Source organism: Taudactylus pleione, unplaced genomic scaffold (genome assembly GCF_031769625.1).
Source record: "Taudactylus pleione unplaced genomic scaffold, aTauple2 ptg000095l, whole genome shotgun sequence".
NCBI classification, from domain to species: Eukaryota; Metazoa; Chordata; class Amphibia; order Anura; family Myobatrachidae; genus Taudactylus; species Taudactylus pleione.
Window position 1 is genome coordinate 1,678,857 of NW_028284497.1, and position 23,515 is coordinate 1,702,371.

At 44.2% G+C, this 23,515-nt stretch overlaps 1 protein-coding gene across 1 annotated transcript in view; it reads left to right on the forward strand.

The window, feature by feature from the left end:
• Positions 1–23,515, forward strand: part of LOC148526460 (telomerase protein component 1-like) — a 134,125-nt gene that overhangs the window by 86,137 nt on the left and 24,473 nt on the right. Inside the window, 7 exon segments of the mRNA XM_088469892.1 lie at positions 12,567–12,691; positions 14,178–14,277; positions 14,366–14,521; positions 14,623–14,829; positions 14,909–15,065; positions 21,464–21,676; positions 23,104–23,258. Of these exon segments, the coding sequence (XP_088326018.1) occupies positions 12,567–12,691; positions 14,178–14,277; positions 14,366–14,521; positions 14,623–14,829; positions 14,909–15,065; positions 21,464–21,676; positions 23,104–23,258 (1,113 nt within the window).

Here is a 23,515-nt window from a genome sequence, read left to right on the forward strand (position 1 = left end):
GGAAACAGGCGAGATAAATAAGTTGGGTAGAATAAAGTTTGCCGGCAATGTAATCGGTTTTCATCTAGGGTGTGGAAACTTGGGAGACTGATCACCTTTAGTAAATGGAAAGATTGAGTTATAGACGATCATGGATCTGATGGCTTCCCGGTTGAACCACAAGGTGGAACGGTCCTGCTCAAAAACCAGGGACCACAGGCATTTTCTTCTTCCTCCACTAGGGGGCACAAGGATGACATTGGGCAGTGGTTCTCAAACTCAGTCCTCAGGACCCCACACAGTTCATATTTTCCTGGTTACCCAGCAGGTGCACAGGTGTATTCATTACTCACTGACACATTTTAGAAGATCCACAGGTGGAGCTAATAACTTCACTTGTGATTCTGTAAGGAGAGCTGGAAAACATGCACTGTTTGGGGTCCTGAGGACCGAGTTTGAGAACCTGTGACATTGGGTATTGCTTGGAGAGGAAAGTCTGGGCACCAAATAGTTAATGAAATTACTCACAAGTCCAGGCTCCTCTCCTCTATACCCCGCCCCCAGCCAGAGGCCATCAGTTGTAGTTTGGTGCCGGCTAGGAGCTGGCACCTTGTCAGGGGGCTGCTTTTTAGTGGCTTTCCATTAGATTTATTTTATTTTTTCATACTTTATTTTACTTTTCTGAGCAAGCGGTGCAGGGCGTCCTATAGGACACCGTCACCGCTGCTCCAGCAATCCGGCGCAGGGGCTGCGGCACTGGCGACTGGGTCAGTGACTTTGGCCTCTAACTCCACAGGACGGAGCTGCATGCCGCAACCTGGCTCACTGGACGCTGGAGAGAGCCAGATGGCTCACAGGTAAGAGCGACTAGCATGGAGCCGCACACCTGCGGCAGTCACCGCGGTGCAGGAGACCACCGCCGGTGCTGGTTGTCTCTGCGTCACTCACTAGATCACCGGGTTGTAAATGGAATGGGACACTGCTTAATAGCAGTGTTCCGATACCCTGGGGTCCACACCAGACGGTGTTAGTCCCTTCCCTAGCCTTCGGCATGCTTCCTCACTGCAGACATCCCAGGTTCAAACCTCCCCTCTCTCCACCTCCTCGGAGACGCTGAGCGGCCGTTTTATGCATTGCCCACCTCAGCACAGATCAGGGAGAGACATTTGGGCTTCTGTCTCCTCCATATCTCGCTTTTAAAAGCCAGATTATGTAATTAGCTCCTGCCTGCTATTAATAAACAGGTTAGTTGAGAATTATTAACCTCATTAGCCTACTTATTCTCAGCATTGAGCGGTCTGGGTGCATGTCAGTATATTTGTCTGTGTGCCCTGCTGTTCCTTCGGTCACCTTGTTTGATGAAAACGTCCTTTAATCCTACGTTTCGGGGTTACCCCGTCGTCAGGGACAAGCAGCATAAGTGTTGATCTCACCTGTGGGACACCCGCTGATGGGCCACCGGAAAGCGCGGCCGGTCAGCACCTCGCCGCCCGGTGACGTCATCAGCCCCCGTCCAGTCTCATGAGCGCAACACTCGGTTGCTATGTAACCATCAACACAATTAAAGAGCAATACAATTCCCATGTGACAAACATAGATGTATAAAAAATATGGACCTGAAAATCTTCCCTACACTTAATGTGGGTAACTGTAGCTTGAATTAGTTTACATGTATATAGATATCCATCAAAAATAACTATACTAGGCAACAGATATGTTAATTAGGTAGTTATAACACAATTTTTTTTGCCCACACTTTCCAGGAAAATAAGAAATCTGGCCCCTTGCAGGCTCGCTTCGCTCGCCACAGGAATATATTCCCCCCTCTATGCCCACTTTGATGGTAGGGAATGACGTTGGACACTGGTTGATGACGTCATTGTACACAAACGGAAGGGAATCTATCTCATACCGTGGCGATAGGGATAGGCACTTGCTCCAGAAACAATTGAAGTGGATTTACACTTTAGGCACTCTACCTCCTAGGGGTTTAAACTAGGGGTGTGCACCGGCCACTTTTCGTGTTTTGGATCTGGATCTTTCTTCGTGTTTTGGATCTGGATTGGTTTTGCCAAAACCACCCTTCCGTGTTTTGGGTTCTGGGTTTTGTGTTTTGGATCTGTATTTTTTTAAAAAAAAGCATAAAAACAGCTAAAATCACAGAATTTGTTGGTTTCTCTGCTCCTATGCTATTATTAACCTCGATAACCTTAATTTCCACTCATTTCCAGTCTATTCTGAACACCTCACACCTCACAATAGTGTTTTTATGTCCAAAAGGTTGCACCGAGGTAGCTGGATGACTATGCTAAGCGACACGAGTGGGCGGCACAAACACGTGACCCATCTAGGAGTGACACTGCAGTGGCAGACAGGATGGCAGTTAGAAAAACTAGGCCCCAAACTGTACATAATGCAAAGAAAAAAAAGAAGTGCAAGATGGAATTGTCCTTGGGACCTCCCACCCACCCTTATGTTGTATAAACAGGACATGCACACTTTAACAAATTAATCGTTTCAGCGCCAGGGTCTGCCACACAACTGTGGCTGAAATGATTGGTTCGTTTGGGCCCCCACAAAACAAGCTGGCAATTAATGTGTCCCTGCACAAACTGGCTCTACGGAGGCAAGATGTCATCCTCATCCTCCTCATCCACCGATTCCTCACCCTCTTCAGTGTGTACATCCTCATCCTCACAAAGTATTAACTCGTACCCACTTGAATCCACCACCACAGGTCCCTCTGTACCTTCTGGAGGCTGGTCTCCCTGGAAGAGCTGATAATTCATTTTGATGAACATCATCTTCTCCACATTCTGTGGAAGCAACCTCCTACGCCTTTCGCTGACAAGGTTCCCGGCTGCACTAAACACTCTTTCGGAGTACACACTGGAGGGGGGGCAACTCAGGTAAAATAGAGCCAGTTTGTACAGGGGCCTCCAAATTGCCTCTTTTTCCTGCCAGTACAGGTATGGACTGTCTGACATGCCTACTTGGATGCTGTCACCGATGTAATCCTCCACCATTCTGTCAATGGTGACAGTATCATATGCAGTGACAGTAGACATGTCAGAATTTGTTGCCAGGTCCTTCAGTCCGGACCAGATGTCCAAACTTGGTCCTGCCTGCCCTGCATCACCGCCAGCGGGTTGCTTAGGATACCTAAGTTTTTTCCTGGCAGCCCCAGTTGCAGGGGAAAATGAAGAAGGAGCCGTTGACGTGTCACGTTCCGCTTCAGCTGACAGTGTGTTCACCAGCAGGTCTTTGCACCTCTGCAGGCTTGTGTCGGCCGGAAAGAGAGACACCACATAGGCTTTAAACCTAGGATCAAGCACGGTGGCCAAAATGTAGTGGTCTGATTTCAACAGATTGACCACCCTGGAATCCTGGCAAAGCGAATGAAGGGCTTCATCCACAAGTCCCACATGCCGAGCGGAATCGCTCCGTCTTAGCTCCTCCTTCACTTTCTCCAGCTGCTTCTGCAAAAGCCTGATGAGGGGAATGACGTGACTCAAGCTGGCAGTGTCTGAACTGACTTCACGTGTGGCAAGATCGAAGGACTGGAGAACCTTGCACAACACGGAAATCATTCTCCACTGCACTTTGAGTCAGGTGCATACCCCCTCCTTTGCCTATGTCATAGGTGGATGTATAGGCTTGTATGGCCTTTTGCTGCTCCTCCATCCTCTGAAGCATATAGAGGGTTGAGTTCCACCGCGTCACAACCTCTTGCTTCAGGTGATGGCGGGGCAGGTTCAAGAGTGTTTGCTGGCGCTCCAGTCTTCGGCACGCAGTCGCTGAATGGCGAAAGTGGCCAGAAATTTTTCGGGCCACCCAAAGCGTCTCCTGCACGCCCCTGTCGCTTTTCAGAAAATTCTGCACCACCAAGTTTATTGTGTGAGCAAAACATGGGACGTGCTGGAATTTGCCCAGATGTAATGCCCGCACAATATTGGTGGCGTTGTCAGATATCACAAATCCCCAGGAGAGTCTAAGTGGGGTAAGCCACTGGGCGATGATTTCCCTCAGTTTCTCTAAGAGGTTGTCGGCGGTGTGCCTCTTACTGAAACCGGTGATACACAGCGTAGCCTGCCTTGTAACGAGCTGGCGTTTCTGAGATGCTGCTACTGGTGACGCTGCTGCTGTTGCTGCGTAAGGTGATACATCTACCCAGTGGGCTGTCCCAGTCATATAGTCCTTAGTCTGCCCTGTTCCACTTGTCCACATGTCCGTGGTTAAGTGGACATTGTGTACAACGGCATTTTTCAGGACACTGAGGACACTTTTTCTGACGTTTCTGTACAGTCTCGGTATCGCCTGCCTAGTGAAGTGGAATCTAGACGGGATTTGGAACCGGGGACACACTACCTCCATCAATTGTCTAAATCCCACTGCACTAATGGCGGATACCGGACGCACGTCTAACACCAACATAGCAGTCAAGGCCTCCGTTATACGTTTTGCTTCAGGATGACTGCTGTCGTACTTCATCCTCCTCGCTAAGGACTGTTGGAGGGTCAATTGTTTAGTAAAAGTAGTGGTGTTCCTACTTCCTCTCTGGGATGATGAACGACTCCCAGCAGCAGCAACAGCAGCAGCGGCAGCAGTAGGCGTAGCAATGCAGGATCCTCCAGAGGAATCCCGGATAGGAGAGTCAGTCATGCCAGTGACATGGCCTGCAGGACTACTTCCGATCCTGACTAAGGAGGAAATTGACGAGGAGGGAGTTGACGGTGTGGTTTGCAGGCGCTTGGATACAACAGGACAACGGGATTTAGGTGTCCCTGGACTGCTTACGGTCTTAGCCAAAGTTTCTGAACTTGACAGTAACTTTTTATGAACGCGCTGCAGGTGCCGTATAAGGGAGGATGTTCCTAGGTGGTTGACGTCCCTACCCCTACTTATTTCACCTTTACATATGGCAAGACAGTTGTTGTCCGGATTTGGATAGAAATATTGCCAGACCAAAGAGGTGGAATGTTTGGTCTTCTGCCCAGGCATGACCGTGATGGGCTTTTTCATCCCACGGATAACAACTGTCTCCCCCGGAGCCTGATTTAAACAAACCACATCACCATCAGAATCCTCCTCGCCAACTTCCTCCTCAGCGCCAGCTACACCAGTATCCTCATCCTGTTGTACTTCAACAGTGACATCTTCAATTTGCATATCAGCAAGTGGACTGTGGGTGCTCCTTTCAGCACTTGCAGGGGGCGTGCAAATGGTGGAAAGAGCCACCTCTTCCCGTCCAGTGCTGGGAAGGTCAGGCATCGCAACCACCACCACACTTGGACTCTCCTTGGGGATTTGTGATATCTTCTTAGAAAGCACAGTTCTTCGCTGTGCTTTTGCCAGCTTAACTCTTTTGATTTTTTTAGTGGGAGGAGGGCTTCCATCGTCATGTGAAGCTGAACCACTAGTCATGAACATACTAGGGATCGACCTTAGCCGTTCCTTGCCACTCCGTGTCGTAAATGGCATATTGGCAAGTTTACGTTTCTCTTCAGCTGATTTAAATGTCTTTTTCAAGGTCATTTTCCATAACTTTGCCATTTGGGATTGTATGTGCCCTCTACTATGACATTGGGCATCGGCCTTGGCAGACGACGTTGATGGCATGTTATCGTCTATGTCATGACTAGTGGCAGCAGCTTCAGCACTAGGAGGAAGTGGTTCTTGATCTTTCTCTATTTTATTTTTATCGGAGAAAGTTTGGTCCTCCATTTATGTTATATCGATTTGATATATACGTGCGGCTAAACACAGAAAATAATTTTTTTTTTGGTTTGGACTGGAGTGTACTTTCGGGGGTTACAGCACCCTTTAACAGTCAAGCCAGCCGGCCCTTTACTTATGACACAGGCGCACGCTTGGCACTACTTTGTTGATGCACGTGCGGCTACTGCGCACACAATTCACAAACACAGAAAATATATTATTTTTTTTAGCACTTGGGGAGAGCACCCCTGATGGACAGAGCACCCCCTGGACAACACTACAGCACCCCTTTAGGACTGGGACACTGCACAGGATTTTGGAGTGGACACAGCCCCTATGGAGAACTGACTGCACAACACAGTCCAGCCAGCCCCTATGGACTTGAAGTAGTGGACACAGCCCCTATTAACAACAGCAGCACAGCACAACACAGCCAGCCCCTATGGACTTTGAAGTAGTGGACAACAGCAGCACTACACTACACTACACTACACTACACAGCCCTAACTCCCACCCTCCCTCTTCACTGTCCACAGCCGAGTGAGAAAATGGCGCCGACGCGGGTACCTTATATAGGATCCAAAACCCGCGAGACTCGGAAGGCGGGATGATGACGTTTTGCCTCGATTTCAGATCCGAGTCAGGCGGGAAAAGTCGAGCCGGACTCGGATCGGGGGGGCTCGGGGGGGTTTGGATTTCAGAAATCCGAACCCGCTCACCCCTAGTTTAAACGAATCTATGTTTTTTGTGATAATGATAGGGGTATCATGGATTGTCGTAATTTGGTTCTGATTATATGATATACATCCTAGTTTCCAATGTATATGTCATATGTATAAACATGTAACAGTTATGCAGTAAATATAATTGGATATCAGTAGAATAGATAATGTGCTGTATATTGTTGTAAGTCCGTTTTTGGTTATAAATACATGGATGGCCATAGGGGTTGTTATAACTACCTAATAAATTTGTTGCCTAGTATAGTTATTTTTGATATCTATATACGTGGAAACTAGTTCAAGCTACAGTTACCTACATGAAGTGTAGGGATGATTTTCAGGTGCATATTTTTTATACATCTATGTTTGTCACATGGGAATTGTATTACTCTATAATTGTGTTGATGGTTACATAGACACTGTGTTTTGCGCTCATGTGACTGGGTGGGGGCTGATGACGTCAGCGGGCGGTGACCTGCTGACTGGCCGCTCTTCCCGGAGACCCGTCAGTGAGCGTCCCACAGGTGAGATAAACTCTCTGGTTCTAATGTGATATTGGTGGGGGTATATAAATGTGTTGTTTGTTACGTACACTTATGCTGCTTGTCCCTGACAATGTGGTAACACCCGAAATGTAGGATTAAAGGACGTTTGTATCAAACATTGAAAAGTCTCCAGAGTGCCTCTTTACTGTATTTTCGACATTTGGCTGTGTTTTACAACCCTGGAGGTTTTCATGTGTAGATATATATGTAGTATGTATATATGTAGATATATACTTATACTGTGGATTTCATTACCATTTGGACACTATTTGCATAAATCCTCTGATAGCACACTAACTGCTTAGGCCTTTGTGTGTGGGGATTTTCTTGGATCACCTATAATGTCTTCCAAGAATAGAGCTTCCAGGGAGGTGGTTGCTACAGTACTGAACGCTTGTAAAAATTTATAAATGTGATTGAGCCTCATTTATTTATTTTAGTGTTTGGGATTTCTGCGACTCTCAGGATGTCCAAAAATAAGACTACCAAGGAGGTAGGCGCTACAGTATTGCACACATGTGAGAAGTGTGTTACTCTCATTTCTCCTCAGGATCCAGAGCACTATGGTCTTTGTGTCTACTGCTTTACGGCCCTGCAACTGTTGACTTTGCCCATTATATCCTGTCAGGAACCCGGCTTGGGCAATCAAGTTAACACTGGTAATGTAAAGGGGGGTATCCACTAGACGATAAAGTTGAACGATAATGATAAAATCGTTCGATAATCGTTCGAACATCGTTTGCAAATCGTGCAGTAATTGTTTCTAACGATGTACGATGCGCGCTCCCGCTGGTCGTTTGATCGTCTCCTCCATCGACTGAACATGCGGGTCAATTTCACTTGATTGCTTACAAATCGTTTACACATCGTTCAAGCTGAACGATCAAACGATGAACCACTATCTGCCCACTATAGCTGAAAGCTCTCAATCACAGATTGAAACAACATAGTTTATCGTTAGATCTTTTGCAAATCGTTTGCAAATCTTTTGCATATCTTTTACAAATCTTTTGCAAATTGTTCAGAGTGGAAGATCAAATTTCAAGGGAAACTTCAAGGGAAAATCTTTAAGAGGTTGGACAGGGATAAAATCGTCTAGTGGATGCCCCCCATTACAGTTTGCAGTCTGGATGGCAGTTCCAGTGCTCCCTGTCCCTGTCGTTGTGTCTCAGCTCCCCCTGGCACAGCCATCCTGGATGCAGACTTTTGCACAGTCAGTCCAAGGGTTAGCTCAGGTGACCACATCCTTCCAGAAGATGCAAGATAAGGATAGGGCTCCCAGACGTAGGCCTACTGCATGCAAAAACACTGCTCCTTTATATGTGTTATGTCCCCATTAGACGTAGTGGCTCTTGTCAGAGCAGAAAAGTCCATTCTCCTAGTGGAGGACTCAGAGCAACCTCCCAGATCGAAAGCACCTGAATTTAAAAGACAGAAGAAGACAGTTATAGAATTTCTGTCTTCCGCTCAGCTACAAGACCTTCTAGCGGAGGCACGGACTCACCCTAGTAGGCGCTTTCAAGTGTCCAAGTGCATTGCTACCTTTTACCCTCTTCCAGCAGTGGATAGGGCTAATTGGGCATCTCCTCCCCCTGTGGACGCCCATATTAAGGTGGCCATACATCAGAGACAGGTTTTTGCGATCCGGCGATGTGATGGGTAGTGCCGGTGTTTGTGTGGAAACGCCGAACTTCCACCATCAATGTTCTGCTATCAGTTGCCGAATCGCAGACATTTCCCATGTTAAATGTCGGTGATTTGATGATCGTGATCGTCAAATCGGCAAAATCCAGGTTGCAAAATCCGGGTTGCAGCATCATGGGATCGCGGCAATCCATCGCTGATGGATGGGCCCCATTACTCGTCTAATTAGGTCATCCCTCCTAATACAGCATCTCTTATCGATCCTATGGATAGGAAGCTAACAAATTTCTTAAAAACCATTTGTGAATGCAGGAGCTCTAGCTCATCCTGCCCTTGCATTGACTTGGGTAGCTAAAGTGGTTTGCCGCTGGGCATACGCTATGGAGGAAGGGCTTTCCTGTGGAGCACACACTGGGAGGAACATCATCTTCCATCACTGTCCGCCGTCTTTATGCCGGGCGTTCAGAATTGGGAAGCGGACTACTTAAATCATCAAGACATCCACGCAGGCGAGTGGGTGCTGCATCCAGACATCTTCCAACTATTAGTCCATCGCACATCAACATGATGGCGTCTCATTACAGTCATCAGCTTCCAAATTATTGCTCCCACAACAGGGATCCAGAAGCTCTCCTGGTAGATGCACTAGTGGTTACTTGGACCTTCCCTCTGATTTACTTCTTCCCTCTGATCTCAATGATTGCTTGGGTCCTCAGCAAGTTCAAACTGGAGGGAGGCACCCTGATCCAGGTGGCTCCGGATTGGCCTCGGCAAGTGTGGTATGCAGATCTCCTGGACCTATTTTGCACTGTGGCCGGATCTTCCAGGAGACATTATGGAGAAGGAAATTTTGAGAATATTGGAAGACAGATTAGGATAGAAAATGAAAAATATCAAAGAATAATCCTAAGAAACGGCCTGTGACAGAAGGACCTTTTTTGATATTTGGGTTGCAGAAACCACGGGATAGACGTGATTGAGGCCACTGAGTTTGAGGTTCCGGAGCCTCCAACTCTATTTCATCTATATGCTTCAATTTCACGATTCTCTGGCAACATCTCCACTCATCACCTGTGTTTTATAGTGATTTTTTTTATCCAGCAGGAATTCTTTTCACAGTGTGAATGTTTTAGATTTATTTGATGTGAATTACTGGAATTATTAAATTATATTTTATCTACACTATGTTACGTTATCACGCTTTGTTTTACATATATGGAGAACACCTGCGTTCAAATTGACATTTCCTATTGAATTGAAGAAGAAATTACCATACAAAAGGAAGTGTTCATATATTCATTATTTATTTATTGCTTCACTTTTTCCTTAACACTGGGGGATTATCTATATAAGAGCAGCGCTAAAATTCCAGTCCATTTTTTTTTTTTTTTCATTTTGTCATCATATTTGGGTTAAAGGGTATTAACCCGGACTGGAGTTTGGCAGCTTTTCTCTTATTTGCGCCGGAATACAGTTGCCCTATACATTGTGTTCTATTTTTCTTGGTGGTCGACTAGGGGTCTTGACCCTAGGTCTTTCCGCCTTTCCCGTATCCTTTCCTTTTTGCATATTGGTCTGCATGTAGGCCTCCGGCTTTCGTCTTTGAAAGTCCATGTTTCAGCTTTAAATAAAACAAAGTAAACCTTGAGCAAAACCTTAATTGAGGATCAAAGTCTTCTAATAGTATATTACAAATGTCCGTTGACACATGGACTGAATATGTTCTGAGAATGTACTTAATAGGGAGAGAACTTCCCCGTTCCCAAGATACCGGGTATTTCTAAGGGTAGAAATAACTTCTTAAAACCCAGTCAGCCCAATCAAATTTGCCACTATATCCTCTTCTCACACCAGCGTGCATATCCCTTGTTCCTCAAATGATGAGAAGGGGAACAGAAACGGGTCGCAAATAGTGTGATACAGTTTTATTAAGATGCAAATTTCCTTAATTAAAACAATTGTGAATCAGCGTACCTCAAGACCAGGTGTATACAAACACCATCAAGCGTTCAGTATAACTTTTACATAGGATACCTCCTGGGACCAAGAATCTACCTGCTGTAGCCCAGTCTGGACGGTCACCTCCTCACAATTCCACCACCAACGCGTTTCTCTTATTTTACTGCTGCATTAGTGCCTGTTTTTCCCAATCTGTTTAGCGCTGGGTGTTTCTTTTCTTCTATTCTCTGGGCCTGGATATTTCACCTAAAGCTTATTCATGGAGTCTTTGTCTCTTTCAAAGGCTGATTGCTCTGCTCCCGGAAGTGCAAACCATTTTCCAGGGGGTTCTCCATGTTCAGCCGCCATTTGTGTCTCTAGTGGCTCCCTGGGATTTTTCTTTAGTTCTCTGAGCAGTCCAGTCTGCTCCATTTGAACAGTTACAGGAGGTGGATTTGCGTTGGCTCACGTGGGAACGTGTTTCTGCTAGCCATCGCGTCAGCTCAGAGGTTGTCTGATTTGAGCGCCTTATTGTGTCGCTCCCCGTTTCTTCTTGGGGGGGGGGGGGGGGTTTAGTGTCAAATTTTTTTTACTGTCATAGATGCTAATCTAAGTTACCCAGTGTGGTGTGGATGCCCTATGTATGGCATGTGTAAGGCAGAAGACTAGCAGATGTGCTCACCAGACTGGGCCCAGGCTTGTGTGAGGCTCACATAGCTCGCTGCATGTTCCATAGAGCATTCATCGCCTGAGCTCTCATCCATGGCTTTTTGGGCCTCTTCGATGCAGCATCATGTGAGCAGACATCCTTACGCAGATAGATGCATGTTCACCATCAATACACCCACAGTAACACTGCTAAATCTGGTGCGGACATATACAGTACTTGCTTCATCTTACTTTTGTGCTCTTGGATTTTGTGGTTTGTAAGTTTATTGTATGGAAATCTATCTCTTTGTTAACAATTTTCACCTCTATGTCCATTCTGGAGTAGAGGTTCTGTATTCCAAAATAGTAGATATATGTAGAAGAGAGATGTTGTAAATATGGTGCTATCTTAATTAGCCATAAACAAAATAAAAATATTTTTTGTGTGGAAGTTTTTTGTGTCAATATACACGAGTGGAAACCTTGAATATATAATGTCACATGACAAATATTGTATTAGGCTGGTCTGGGACTTGACAACATACAGAAACCATTCTGCAGGATACATGACGGGAACAACCCAGGAGGGCGGAGATTGGGCAGACATGAGACATATGTAGGGTAGAGGGCCCTGTCTGTGAAAGCTTACAATCTAGAGGGATACTGTGATAAGGCAATAGGAGCTAAAGTAACATTGAACTTAGTGTTACAGGCACTTAGTGAAGAAGTGGATGATAATAGCTAAGGTGGAAGGAGTGTGGGTTTAATTAAGTAAGTGGCAGGGAAGATGGGAAAGGTTGCAGGGAAGAGAAGTAGGATAAGAGGGTGGAGAAATAGATGGGACAGAATGGAGTGACATGAAGAGCAGTGAACGCAATGCGGCTAGAGGTACCTAATAATAAAGATTAATAACATCCCATGGTCCAATGGATTAATAGAGAAGGAGCTACTGTAAGTATAGAAATAAGATGGTGTACACTCCATTTTTAATTTACTTGTGTGTGCTACTATGTGTATATAAGCATATATACGTGTATGTGTTAGGGATGTGCAGGCTCGGATAGGTTCGAGTTTGCACGTGGAGTTCGGATTTTTCCCTCCAAAAAAACGGAACTCAGAACGAGGCAAAACGTCATCTTACATGGACGAACATCATCATTCCTGGACAAAAGACCAGGAATGATGATGTTCGTCCATGTAAGATGACGTTTTGCCTCGTTCTGAGTTCCGTTTTTTTGGAGGGAAAAATCCGAACTCCACGTGCAAACTCGAACCTATCCGAGCCTGCACATCCCTAGTATGTGTGTATATATATATATATTAATGAGTATACTTACATTTCATGTGTTAGCATCACTGCATCTTGTTGCAGGAGGTAAGAGTGCTGCACACTAGCAGCGATGGAGTCTCCTCCTGTGCGTTTATTTCGGAAGCATTACTGTGCATTGGTTCATATGATGGAACACTGGAGATCTGGAACATAGCTGATGGGTACCGGTAAGCACCATTCAGTATAAACATTTCAGATATATAATTCAATGTTTACAACAACAACTCTTATTTATTTTATTAAATCCCTCTTATGTTTTTTTTCCTTTTCCACAATGTGGTGACAAGATGAGCTTGCTCTTCCCCCCCTATTTTGTCTTGGGTTCCTCTCACCATCATTACTGATCGTTCCAACTGGTGTTACATGCCCATCAGACTCTCACTAGCTGTAATTGTCATATACACACCACTTTGGTGACCGCATTTGTAGGGGATGAGTTGCTGCCACCAAGAGGCTCTTCAGTGACAATTGGAACGGCTGGCTGGATGGTGTGTGCAGATGCTGCAGCAACTCTCTGCTGGTGACTGTTGCTGGGTTCCTCTAATTAGGATTGTAGGGTAGCAAGTAGGAATTATGTTACACATCTAAATTCTCTATCATTGATTATATAATCTAGGTGTGATGGGAAAGGGTCACTGCTGGGATGGGGAATGGGTCATAGGTGTTGGGTATGATTCAAAGTGGTACTTGGGACATTTCAGAACATAAGAGAGTGACTTCTACTAACTAGTTTCACTTTTTTATGTGTATTTACATACCCGTCTCTGGCAAATCTGGATGGTCCCTGTGACTCACCTCTGGCAGTGCAAGCAGAGACAGGAGTGGCTCCCTGGGATGCTAGTTGCTACTTCTAAGTAGCATTAGTGGTTCTGGTGATTCGGCCATCTACTTCTGTCTGGTCTTAGGTCTCTGGTAGCTTAATGACATCAGTTCTTGGTAGCCCTCTGTGCTGACTGCCAGAAAGTTGTGTACATGCTGAACTTCTGCTTTGCAGAGAAACACAGGAGGAGGATTTCAGCATCATTGAACCTGAGGTGACATCTAACAATTTGAAAAGCACAGTGCTTAGATAAACCCCGTTTATGGGGTGCTTTGTTGAAGAAATAATTTTTAGACATATGTTAGCTCTTTAGCAATACATCTCTTAGCAATACACCTGCAGAGCCTGCTGGAAGGAAGAGAACAGCAGCAGCAAAACTCATCAACAGGCTTGTGGAGCATGTGATCAAGCTTTAGCAGGTGGTTATGTGGTACCTGTATGTGTGGACTATAGTCCTAAACGTAAAGAAAAATAACAAATTAAATGAATAATCTCATGAGTGCTGAAATCAATGATCAAAATAACACAGGGCTCACGGTGAGTTGTGAGCAAGTTGTATTTGTCTGCAACTGTATAATGCGTTCAGGAGTGAATCGCACCACTGAATATTAATGAAGCCCCCAGTAGTAGAACAAGGGGAAACGGTCTAGTTAATTTTGCTGCATGCTTTCTGGCAAGCTTGTAGATAATCACCATACCAGTAAATATATACAGTATGTATAACTATAAAGGAGTTTCACTGGACAGTGTAGTGTTTACTAACATAATATGATGATAACTTTACTTATTTGCTTCATGTGCTGCTTTATTACATATCTCTTTCTGCTCCCCAGCATACAGAGAATTGAAGCTCACAAGCGGCAGCTCACGGGATGCAGTGTTAGTGCTGATCACAGGCAGCTCCTCACTTGTTCTCTGGACTTCCAAATCAAGGTGACTGATTCTTACATTTCTACCTAAATGTATTCCTTTCTGTCATCTGAATGGCACTGTCACTCACACTGTGTATGCCTTATTTTAGCTGTGGGACACAAGACGCTGTTCTCTGTTGGGCTCCAGTTCCTTCTCCAGCCCCCTGAACTGTGTAGCCTTTCACCCTAGACGTCCTATTGCTGCAGTGGGGTCCTGGGACGGAAATATATCTGTGGTACTCCTGGACGACTGGAAAAGAAGTGCCGTAAGTAACCTTCACTCTGTCCTATGTACTATCCACACACATTGACTTTGTGTCCATGTCGGTCAATCTTTCTCTAATTTCTATTGATGTGTTTTTTTCAGGTTCTCTGTTCCTCTTCTGTGAGAACGGTGTCTTTCTCCTTGGAGGGCAATATAGTTGTCGCAGGTAGCCTTGATGGCTGGGTTTCGCTGTGGTCATGGGAATCTCAAGTTCTGCTATCTCATTTTAGAGCTCACAGTGGCTCCACTCTGACTGCTAACTTTCTGCGGCATGGAGAATACCTTCTTACTGGAGGAGAGGATGGCAAAGTAATGAACCAGAGGCACTTCCAGGCTGAATGATGGCTTAAAGTTTAAGTGCTGAGATGATATCTTCTTCTTTCTACAGGTGCAGGTGTCCTCTGGTGGTCTTGGGAGGCTACATGGACAAGGGTGTGTGAAGGCTGCTTTGTCTCCAGCACTTTCTCTAGCCGTTTCCCCTAATAGACAGCTGTTGGCAGTTGGGTATCATTCAGATTCTGTTGGTATCTACAGCATGAATACTGGTAAGTGATGCTGGGAGATTTAGTAATTCTCCCTCAGCAAGGGGAAAAAAATCATGTCTTCATAAAGAAGCAGTAAGAGCATGATTACTAATAAATTAATAATACTTAGAAAGTAAAACAAATATATGGAGGTGATTAGATGTAATTACTCTTTAAAATAAAACAAAAGACACATGAGTGTGTACAACCAGAAAATCGAGAAGTAATGCAGTTAATGTGTAATCTTACATTCAATAATACAATTTTATACTGTATAAAATTTAATCAGGTTGTTATAGGTCAGAGTAGAAACACATTTTTAGTTCTTAATTCTAACCAAAAGGTAATTAATATGGATCAAAATAGCGAGATAAAACAATGAGATACAAGAGTACCCGATAAACCACACAGCAATGATTGGAAGCCTCAAATGATGTTAATGGTTCACAGTCAAGTTTTATAGATTTCCAGTGGAAACAACCCTGCAAAAAGTGGGGCCTGAGAAAAAGTTTACACCAATGATGTGTTCTGTCTGTATATAGGATTCTTTGAAACAGACTAATAAAAATAGCAGGCTATAAAGCTAAGATCAGTGAAACAAATAACACCCATGCAGAAGACACATAAATCTTTAATGCACTTGATGTAATGAACCATATACATACTGGGGGCTTCTTGTGGGAACAAATCTTGTTGCTCTTATAAGTAGCTACTTTAGGAGTACTTTTGTGCGTTAGTGTGATTATGTATTACTGCATATTGCTATGTTTTATAGGTCTACATAATGAATTCCTTTTTTAAATCTTCACACATACTATACAATATTATGTAGTGTATTGTACATCAGAACAAAGTACAAACATTCAGTATAAAACAGGAACGAAAACAAATTCCAAAATAAGAATAAAGTGGCAGAAAAAAATAATAAACCACGCAGGATTGTAGCACAGGTATCATCACAGATGGCGTTGAAAGAAATAAAACTATATACACTGTATAAACAGTGAACATTCACGATCATCATAGGGACATTTTATCATGGTAGTAGAGGTTCAATTTGGACTTTGGCACTTTCAAATTATATTCCATGACTGCCCATGCTTCTAGGTGTGGGGGCTATGCCGCTTGGTGAAGCAGTCTGGATGCAGTGTCTTGATAAGTCTGTACAGGGTCTGGTTAAAGGTCTGTTGTTTTTGTTTGGAGAGGTTTCTGGCAAAGCTTTGTGAGATCATCCGAGTTCAGTCCAGGGTTAGGGTCTGACTCTAAAGCACAGGTACTCAAACTCTGTCCTCAGCACCCCACACATTTCACTTTCTCCTGGTGTGGGGTCCTGGTGTGGCAGCACATATACTAAAATTGGAAGGTTCCTCTTATGCACTGCATGTTGCAATACTGGGTGCTTATATAAAATTTGCATTATACTTCACAAAAACCAGGACTAAAGACATCTGGTGTGTATGGATGTTTAAATCTATCTATCTATCTATCTATCTATCTATCTATCTATCTATCTATCTATCTATCTATCTATCTATCTATCTATCTGTCTAATAAAATATATATTGTAAAGAGGGGGAGGAGAACTCCCCAGCAGCATTTTCTAAAATTGAAATACTCCCCAGACCTCGGGGAGCAATTACATCGAGTCGGTGGATCCACCTTGCTTCACATTGCATTAATAGGCGATTCCTATCGCCACCCCTAACAGATTGTGGGACATGATCAATTATCCGATAACGCAGGCTTGCCAAACTATGCTTTAGTTCAGCCCTGATGCTCAAATTGATTGACAATTACAGTGGTCATAACGAAAGGGATAAAGAAAAACAAACAATAAAATTCAACCGCCCGGTCAATTTTGCCATATGCCCAGGAATATACAACAACCCAGGCCTAATCTCTTGGCAGGTGGCCCGCAGGCTCTCAGACATAGTAGCTGTAACTGCAGTCTGCTGTAATTAAGCCCATTAAGGACTCTACATTGGGGCCACTGCTTAAGAGACTTATCCTGAGGTAGCTTCGTTCAGTGTGCGTCAAGTCAAAATTATGGATGTAGTTATCCCAACAAAGAAGGGATATACCTGTAGTCATAACACCAGTTAGGGTTTTAAGTAGGTTTTCCTGATTATTATGAAATATTCAGAAGAAGAATGGGAATATATATTTATATACATATACCAAGTTGCATGAGAAGTCATTCTGTTGGAAAGGAAGAGTTAGTCCAGAGCAACCTGCTTATATTGTACTATTCTTAGTGACTCATAAGCACCAGCGTTTTGGAAGGAAATTGGAGCACCCGGAGGAAACCCACACAAGCATAAGGAGAACACACAAACTCTGAAGTGGGAACCGAACCCACAACCTCAAATTGTAATTGTCAATGGTCACTGGTGGGAATCCATTGTCATATATGTGATATTGATATGTGTATCTTGACCGATACAGGGTCTTAGTTAATATCTTACGTTATCCTGTGATTCTGCCTCTTGGCTAATACACATTTCACCATTATAAGTGTTACTGTATTGATACTTATACTAGCAAACTGTTTGATTTTGTTTGTTTTTTGGGATGTCTGTATATTCTCCATATGGATACACATCCTTAATGGAACACTCTTAGGTAATGTCATAGCATGCAGTCCTGCTGTTTGGCCTACATGTCTTCACTAACTATTCTGCTAGTTTATACAGTATTTTCGACTGCAACATCTCCAGGCTGAAGTCCGAGCTATAGAGCTTAGACTACCAATGCTACTCTTTATACCTGATGAGGCTAGCTGCAGTGAGTGGAAAAGGGTCAGTGACATTCTACATAGCGTCCAGAGGGCTTCTGGTGGCTGACAAGTAAGCGGGTTTACCCTTCTAATACCTCGGAAGCTGCTCCTGATAATCAACCTGACATTATAAAGCATTATTCTCCTTTCTGCATCTTAGCTGCTGTCCTAGCAGCCATCCGCCCTTTTAGGGTAACTGTTCACGTTGGTTAGCTTCCACCTTGGAGCTTTCCTAGTGTATGGGTTCATAGTTCCAGCATTGAGAGACACTAGTATACTAGAATCTGATGGGATTATGCTGTATTCTGGACTGCGGTGCATCTCTGGACTAGTGCATATGTTTGCATTGAAGTGTAACAGTCACGGGTTCGGTACCTATGACAGCAATGTTCCACATAGGAGGCATGGTTGGTTTTACTGTTCAGTATCTATTGATAATTTCCTTACACTGACAGGTGACTTCATGGTATTATTACTCTAGCCTCGCTGTATCGAATGCTTCCCTATATGGGTAGATTGCTCTCCCGGGGTGACTGATGCATACGTGGTTCTTCACTGTTAGAGTATCCCGGTTGTTTTCATACTATATTAGTACTGACTACACATTTCCAACATGTGGTCAGTCGTTTGTTCTTGGGATTTTCTGCTGTAGTTTCCTTTTCCGCTGTTGTTGGAGGTCGGTTGTTTTTTCCAGATGAAGCGGACGCTGGTCTTCTCCTGGGTTCGCTGAAGGGTTCCAGTTGCTGTTTTATCCCTCTGTTCCAGAAGGGACTGTCCTCCTGTCTGCACAGAGTTGTAGACTTAATCCTCTCGATGCCATCTCTTTATCAGGCCCAGTGGGATCTTCAATCGTCTGAGACTTCTACGATCTAACCCTTCCGCTGGTTAAAAGGCCACCTCCAGCATGGTTCTGTTTGACTGTATGGTACTTGGCTTGGGTCTTCTACTTACCGAAAAATCCCTTTCTCCGATTCCATGTTTCTCCGATTCCCTTTCTCCGATTTTTTTGTTTATTTTGGCAAAACCTCAAAAAGTTTTAGATTTCTTGCAGATTATATATTTTTTTACCCCTTTTTAAAAGGGAATTACAAAAAAAAGCTCCCAAACCCCGATTCTCCTAGGCTGCCACCATTCCAATCCCAAAATCTGCAGCCTTTCAGTATAGTAGTTTTAGAAAAATTGAGACTATGCCGAAGTGTATTTATGTGGTGCTATTCTGAGACCTATTTACAATTTGACTTTTGTCAGTAAAACTATGGAATCATTGTCTGAGCAATTTAGCCGTCTGGGAAGCCTAGGTATGTATTAATGTAGTTGGTTGAACATATCTCAGAGGATACTAAATACCAGGATGACTGTTTTGGATGCTTCTCTGGTCGTTGTCAGGATTTTGACTTTGGTGGTCTTGGCTACCTCTCACCGAAGGACGCAGAGTCTAAAATCACTTTGAAGTCTCTGCCTTTTTCAGGCAAGGTTTTATTTGCTCCAGAATTGGATAAGATCCTTAGCCAAGTAATATGTTTCAAAATTCTTTCTTAGTTAGTTAGTCTACCAAAAGTGTGTTCGTGCTGCAGGAAAAAGTAATCGTAAGATTCCAAGATGCCTCAGTTCACTTTTCAATGTGGAGGAAAATTGGCCACTCTGTGCTAGCTTGGGTACATATCGCTATACAATTTGGCCTGGTGGTGTAGTTTGACCAGGATTTAGTTTTTGCCTAGGTTTGAACTTCGCAAATTCTCACACAAACCCTAAAAATGGGACCACTCTTAAATTACACAGGTTCTGAGGCTGCCTCCAGTGGAAATTGGCAGTCTGGCAAAAACCTGTGAGAAAGCTACAAAAATATCCTTTTAACCTCAGTGTGAGCAAACGTGATGACTCATGCAAGTTCATATTAAATCCAGAGTTAGTCCTTTTTAAAGTGACCATATATATAAATCAGCCCTCTGTGTTTGCATACAAGGGCGTAACTAGAACTTTGTGGGCCACATAGCAAGATCTTAAAAGGCCTCCTCCGAGAGGTAAAAAAAAAATACTTACAGTTCATGTTATGCCACACATACCCCATTCAGGTTAAGCAACATAATAATACCCCTTATACACATTATGCCATGCAGTAGTAGTTCCCTTCAGTAATACCCTTTACACATTATACCACACAATAATGCCCTTAACAGATTATGCCACATAGTAGTAGTGCCCCATACAACACTTTATTCCATACAATAGTAGTGTCCCCCCCCCCCCCAGCAACTCATGCCCCCCGTGTCCCTCCAGAAGCCTCTCGCCTCCCCCTGTGTGCCATCAGCAGCCATAAGGTGTGAATTTGGGGCCGGGCCACCAGCTAATTACGATTGGCGCAGAGGCAGACATGGACAGGTAGCATCAGAGCAATTTGAATCTGGCACCGGTTCGTGAGCTCTGATTGCCTCGTGACCAGCGGCGCTGTCTGTTATAAGCTGGCGGGCCGGCACCAAATCAACATTGCTGACACCCGGGACTCCCTCGACGGCCTTGACTGGACTAGCCCACCTTGTGTGCGTGACTGGGTACAGGGGGGGCGGCGGGCCATAGAGGCAGATCGGGCACCATAGCAGCGCCTCCCCTTGCACCCACGGTAGTTACGCCAATGTTTGCATGCACGTTAGAAAACAGTGGGGTCCATTTCAGGCTGCAGGTGTACTTCGGGGTCCAGTCTTCAACCCGGGCAATGCTGGGTATCCCAGCTAGTATATAATAAGCGAGAAAGTCTGTCTGTCTGTTTGTCCTTTATGTACGGGCAGAGTTTTGAACCTAGCTCCACCAAATTTGGCATGGTAATGTAGTTTGACCAGGATTAGGTTTTTTTTGTCTAGGTTTTAACTCCGTCAGGGCCACACACTGTCACATAATCCCATAAAACTGGGACACTTTTTTTCTTTTCTTTTTTAACATATTTTATTGTAAGACTGCTATAAACAGTACAAGAAATAACATGGCATCAAAAAGTAGACAGAGATAATCCAGAACAAAGCCCATGGAGAACGTAAAGTCACAAAACCACAAATGAGGCACGATAAGGTCAGCAAAGCAAACACAATAAACTGGGACACTCTTAAATTACACAGGTTCTGGGGCTGAGAGGCTGACTTCATACACACACTGTTACAGTGCCTGGCAGGCTCATAAGCAGCTCAGCACTCAATACATTCACACTGTGCCAGACAGCATAATCAATCCACAATCTTTGGTTCTGGCAAAGCTTAGTTTCTGAAAAATACAAACAGCATGGGAGATTGATCGCAGCCACTGCAGGCGGGACTCATTCTGTACGGGACCGGGACTCCAGTCCTGCTATTTCCCCTGATGGCAGCCCTGCTAGACATGGTCTTCAATGTTGGTCTGCAGAGTGATTTCAGGGGGTGATTCAGCTGCGAAAGCAGTGAGTGGGATCACGGAGATTATTATATTATTATTATACACACACTAATTGTGTTCCTGCTGGATTGGGAAACAGAGGAGGGAGGTCAAAATCATTATGAATGTTCTTAAAGTGCCAAGGTCTAAATAGAGCTTCTATACCCCATGGCATAATGAATTTAGTTACTTTAGCAAGTATGAAAATCCTGTTTTTCACAACTGAAACTTGTTTTTCTCCCTACAGGTGATCTGGTGTCACAGTGTAGTTTTGCAGATGTGGCCGTGGGCAGTCTTGTGTGGCTCTCTGATAATAAGCTGGTTACTGGGAGCTCTGACGGCGTGATTCGCGTCTGGAATATCTCATCAGAACAATCTGTTTGCCAACTCAATCTCCATAAACACCAGCGCCCTATTCATGCCCTGGCTCTCTCCTCTCAGCTTCTGGCATCTGCATCTGGTGAGACCCCCTCCCCTTCAGTATATTCACACTTTCCTTTGACTTTTATGGCTCTGTTTGTACATGATGTCATACTTATTATCATCTTTCATACATTGCCATCATATTACCCAGTACTATACATTGCCTCCTGTTTAGTGTTCCCATAATCATTAGTATCAAAACTCTCAAGGAAAAATGTTTTGCTTTTTGCAGCTTCTAGAAATGTTTGTTTCAAGGAGAGGTTATATAGCTTCCTAGTTAGTGGAAATCTCTCTTGATCCCTATTTTACTATACTTGCTGTCTTCCTCACCCCACCTACACCGCTGATACTCACCTCACCTGGGCATACACGCTACAATTATCTGTCAGACTATATGGTCTTAAACACTGGAAAATGGCCAAAAATGACTGGTCAAATTGGTTAAATTCATTTGATATAACTAATTTGTCTGGATAACAATTTTTGGCTGTTTTTCAGTGTTTGTGAGCAAATGGACGATTGTCATTGGCTCCCATACATTACCAGGTTTTCATTTCAACCAGCCAGATTGGACAGATATCTGACAGATAATTGTATAGTGTATGCCCAGCATTACACCGCTGATACTTACCTGCAAGGTTCCAAACTCTACCATGTCTCATTAAAATAAATATACCCTAACAATTTAAAATAATTAAAAAAAAAATTAATTAAGCATGCACGTTTTAATTTACATACTTATAAGCATGGATTGATTTGTTTGCTTACGGTATATATCATCCAGCCATTTCCGTCCTTGCAAATATGGTAATACAACAGGAGGCATCACGCCTTCTGCTGCATTATTTATCCCAGCTGCATTGTCCAACGCAGCATTGGATACTTTGCGATAACATCCGCCGGCTAAGTGACCCATGGGGTCACGCAAGCCAGCCGCCACAGTTACAACAAAGAGGCCAGGAAATCTCCATCAGCCTGTAGAGATCCTGGCCTCTTCCCTCCCCCCCCCCAACGGTGGCAACATGCCTCAGTTTATGGAAAGTAAGGTCGTTGCCGCCCCAAACGGCAGCAGACAGTCTGCTGCTGCTCTGCATGCGTTCATGCAGGACTTGTACTGCGCATGCACAGTACGGGTCAGGTGCATGCGCAGATTCCCCACTATCGAGAATCTGCGTTCAGCAGTGCACATACATGCACTGCTGAATAAGGCCCTCAGTCCGCTGCTTCTTGGAGTTCTCTGTTAGTCTGCATCCACAGCCTATGTGCAGCCAATAATCAACATTCACTTTTCTCCACCCATAAACTGGTTTAGCAGCTGTCAGATGGGGATGGAGCCGCCCACCATAATCTCCACCACTGGGCCCCCATGGGAAGCTAAAATATTTTATCATCTCCCTTCATGCCCCCGCACACACTGTAAGGTTACAAACAGATTTAACTTATTTATCCTCCCCCTCTTTTCAGAGGATGTTACCATCTGTCTCTGGTCAGTGGAGGATCTGTTGATGTCTGCTGAATCGGTTCATCCCGTCTCTGTTCTGCGAGGACACACAGCAGCGGTTACATGCTGTGCTTTTAGCCCAGATGGGAAACTGCTGGCTACTGGTGGGCAAGACCGGGTAAGAAGGTTCAAGGGAGAGTACTAAAGAGGATTAAATGGGCATGGGAGGGCATGAGAGCATGGGAAATGCAAGGTGAGTGGTCTAGTAAAACGCAGCAGACAGTATGGGTGAGCAGAATTTGGAGTACGTGTGTAAAGCGGCACCAGTCATTACTAGAGAGTGAGGTAAGTCCTTATTACACAGTAGTAGGTAACTAGGATATGAAATGTCATGAAATTACTAATACATAAGGATGTATTTGCAGATATGAAGAA